Genomic DNA, 3,669 nt, shown 5'->3' with positions numbered 1-3,669 from the left:
TTTATGATGAAACCAAAAATTGGTTTCGTCAAATTCTATGAGGTTTCATCAAAATTTTGTTTTTTGGAATTTTGGTGTTACTTTTGTTTTGACGGGTTTTTTATGGATGGATAGTGACACCTTTGGGGTTATAACTCGCGGACCTTTAACAATTTCTTTCTTCTTGCATAAATATTGAAACGAGAAATAAATTATCTTTTTTCCTTTTACATTTTTTTGAAGCAATTTTTTTGTCTTGAAAAGGAAATGATTCTTCTTTTTATGAGATATTTATTTTTTGAAAATGGAAAATCAAAAAATTAGTACTAAAAGTACATACAACAATATATTTTAAAACCATCGCGAAATATAATTACCAAAATACATAATTCTTTGATAATGGTAACCAAAATGGTACCTCAATGTACATAAATTCGGTACAAAAATTTTTGTTAGAAAACACGGAACGCCTTCAAGGCTTCAACAATGTGTGGAACCAAAAATGGCCTCCCTCTTTCCATTCTCCTAACAATTTATCAAGTCTCCCAACTGCTAAACTTGGCCGTTGCAGTTACTCCAAGTGGGCTTAGTATAAATACAAAATTGGTTAAAAAGACCAAAATCAATAATTTCTGGGTGAAATTGACAGTTCGATTATGTATTTTGGTACTGTTTAAATGGACAAAAATGTAAAAATAGGCAGGATGTAACCAGTTTCATCGTGCCCATTTTCAAATATTTTTTCTTATTTTTAATTTACACAGGATGTATCCAGTTTCATCCTTGCTATTTTTTAAATTTAAGCTAAGATGAAACCAGTTTCATCCTTACTATTTTTTTTTTGGCCATTTCACCCAAACTATTTTTTACTCGTCCATTTGAACCGTGATTTAAAAATATTTGGACAAATGACCCATTTTCCGTAGTATAAAGATCTTTCACATAGACTCCAAGGAATCACCTCTATATCCAGGCGACCATTTAACACAAGAAGAAAGATTTCAAAGACTCGTCCAACAATCCAAATATCGAGCACGTTACATTGGATTAAAATTATCAAGTTTTAATAAAACAACAAACTCGATCCATCCCGATATTGCACGTTTACCTCTGGCTTACGAAGTTGGATCATTTTATGTTGCACTGGTAGGATTTGGTACTTTCAGTAACTTACCACAACCTTTCAAGGATTACTATTTAATGGTTGATTCTGGTAGTGATCTTATATGGACTTAATGCCAAGGTGGCTCTTCTTATTTTCATCAAGACGAACCCTATTATCCTGCACAAGATTCAAGTACATATGAACCGCTTCGTTGTAGTGATGGCCATTATTTGTGCGATCCAAATATGTGTGATGATGCAGGCCTATGCACTTATAAAGACCAATACATATCCGAATCCGTTACGTCAGGGGTTTTGGCTAAAGAAAGATTCACCGTAAATTCAGATAACGATGGCCTTGAATCTTTTAACATGATCATGGGTTGCGGCACTAACCAAGTGAATTTTGAACCATTTTTTGGGCTTGGACATAGAAGGAGGCAACCTGATGTTATTGCAGGAATACTCGGTCTGGATGGAAACCCGAGGTCTTTTCTAAGTCAATTAGGTCCTGCCGGACAAGGCAAATTTGCATACTGCCTAAAACCATATACTGATGGTACGGCTTTGAGCACATACTTGAGGTTTGGTTCAGACGCGAGGACCGGAGGTGAAGGTCAACAAGTTTATCAAACTCCCTTATTTTTCCATCGTTATGACCCAGGTGCATATTACTTAAATTTGGAGGATATTGGTGTTGCTGAGATTAGAATCAGATTTCAAAACAGAGATTTCCAGTACAAGGAGGATACTGGAAGAGGCGGTTGTTTCATAGATTCAGGGTCTCCACTGACCTCTTTGCACGAAGCCCACTTTGATAGAGTTGCAGAAAAGGTGGTGGCACATTTTCAAGGTTTGGATATTCGTCCTCTTGCAGGACGCCGTGGTCAATTTGATCTTTGTTTTTCTCCAAAACCTAAGGCTGTTAAAGATTATCCAACAATGACGTTTCACTTTCAACATGCCGATTTTGTAGTCGACAGTCCGGATAGTGTTTTTTATTCTTTCAGCAATAACGAGTTCTGTTTGGGTCTTTCTCGAGTGAGGAGTGAGTATGCGTACATGAATGTCGTTTTTGGAGCAGTGCAACAAGCTCGCAAAAGGATTTTATATGATGTTATGGGAGGGACACTCTCATTTGCTAAAGATGAATGCGAATTGGCGTCGTAAAGAGACAATGCATGCAATTTAGCTATAGCTAGGTTTTATCACAAATAAATGAAATATATATATGTATTTTCTTCTTTCTTATTAAATAAATTCATCACTTAGTACCATATAACCAGTTCCTAAAAATTGCCATGGCACACCACAACTTTCTCTTAGAACATGCTGTTGCACTTGATTTTTCGATTTGGCATGGGGATTCCGCAATTAGAGTACAAGGAGGACAATGGAATTGAATAAGGTAACATGTGTGAATTAAGAAGGGACACAAGAAGAGAGTACCCATTATACTGATATTGATTATTGACAACATTTATGAAATTTTGAAGATGATGAATAACATGATTGATTGCAGTACATATGGTTTTGTTTTTTGTCATTCACCATAGTAAAGAGAGCAGTACAGCACCATCCATGCATGCAACGGGGCCATGCCAGTACTTGAAAATTTAATGGTGAAGCCATTGGTTATCCTAATATCTAGCTACCTCGTTCCTTCATGTCAGTTCATCGTCTAATATAACATGGGTATCCATGTTTTATGTCTCCTCTCTACAGTGTCTCTCTCTCTCTATTATGACTGCTAGCTGCAGTCTAGCTAGTAAATACATAAAGTAGGGCTTGTGTGAAAAAGTAGTCCATTTGGATGAATCTGTATATCCTCCCTAAACAAGATCATTGTAGCCTCTAGCGAGAAAAAACTCTTAGAAAGCATATGGTTTAGAATCAGATATGTTCCATGACGTTGGTTAATGCTGCCCTGATGCCGGCATCGTACTTTGGCACCGTGGGCGCCTTTTTTCTAGGCGCTTTTTGGATGCCTAGTGCGCCTATGCGAATGCCCATGGAGCCTTTTACAACATAGATGGCCGTCAAATGTTAACATGCTTGTAGTGTATCAAAAGTCACCCGATAAGCTAGAAACAAAAAGATTTTACTTTGGGTAAAAGTAAACTTTTCTTTTCTAGAAATTAATTCGAAATTATGTTACCAATCTAATTTCTGAAATTTTGACTTAAAAAAATATCTCTTTATTCACTTACTTAAAATAACCCTGTCGCAAGTTTCACAGCTCAACCTTCCTACATAAGGTCTTATTGTCTTGGTACCTGAAGACACATCAAAGAGCATTCACTTAACCGAATCAAGATAATGTAGCTCCGTTGGAGTCGTCCAAGATGAGCGTGCAATATTAATTACAGAACATGAAATACGATTCTCATTAACTATTTTCCTTGTCGATTATTCTAATTTATGTTACGAATATGAGATCAAAATTAATGATCTTAATGATCTAAGTGATGTGATCGTATTGAATGACCAAATCGTGCAAAAAAATAATTAGAGCTTCATTAATGGAAAATGAGCCTATTTATGTGTCGACATCTGAGTGTGATGAATGGGATTATTAATATTGTG

General features: G+C 36.1%; 1 protein-coding gene across 1 annotated transcript; it reads left to right on the top strand.

Annotated features, from left to right (window-relative positions):
- Positions 1-1,329: 1,329 nt before the first annotated feature.
- On the top strand, positions 1,330-2,253 carry LOC113272111 (aspartic proteinase CDR1-like). Its single transcript, XM_026522015.1, has one exon. The coding sequence runs from the start codon at positions 1,330-1,332 to the stop codon at positions 2,251-2,253; it is 924 nt and encodes a 307-aa protein (XP_026377800.1).
- Positions 2,254-3,669: the final 1,416 nt, after the last annotated feature.

The sequence above is a fragment of the Papaver somniferum genome, chromosome 4 (genome assembly GCF_003573695.1).
Source record: "Papaver somniferum cultivar HN1 chromosome 4, ASM357369v1, whole genome shotgun sequence".
Classification (NCBI taxonomy): domain Eukaryota; kingdom Viridiplantae; phylum Streptophyta; class Magnoliopsida; order Ranunculales; family Papaveraceae; genus Papaver; species Papaver somniferum.
The sequence above is the reverse complement of the archived record's forward strand: the minus strand, read 5'-3'. Positions and strand labels throughout refer to the sequence as shown.

Excerpts from the sequence above, each read along its gene's own strand:
- LOC113272111 (XM_026522015.1), top strand. The coding sequence starts at position 1,330 with ATGTGTGATGATGCAGGCCTATGCACTTATAAAGACCAATACATATCC.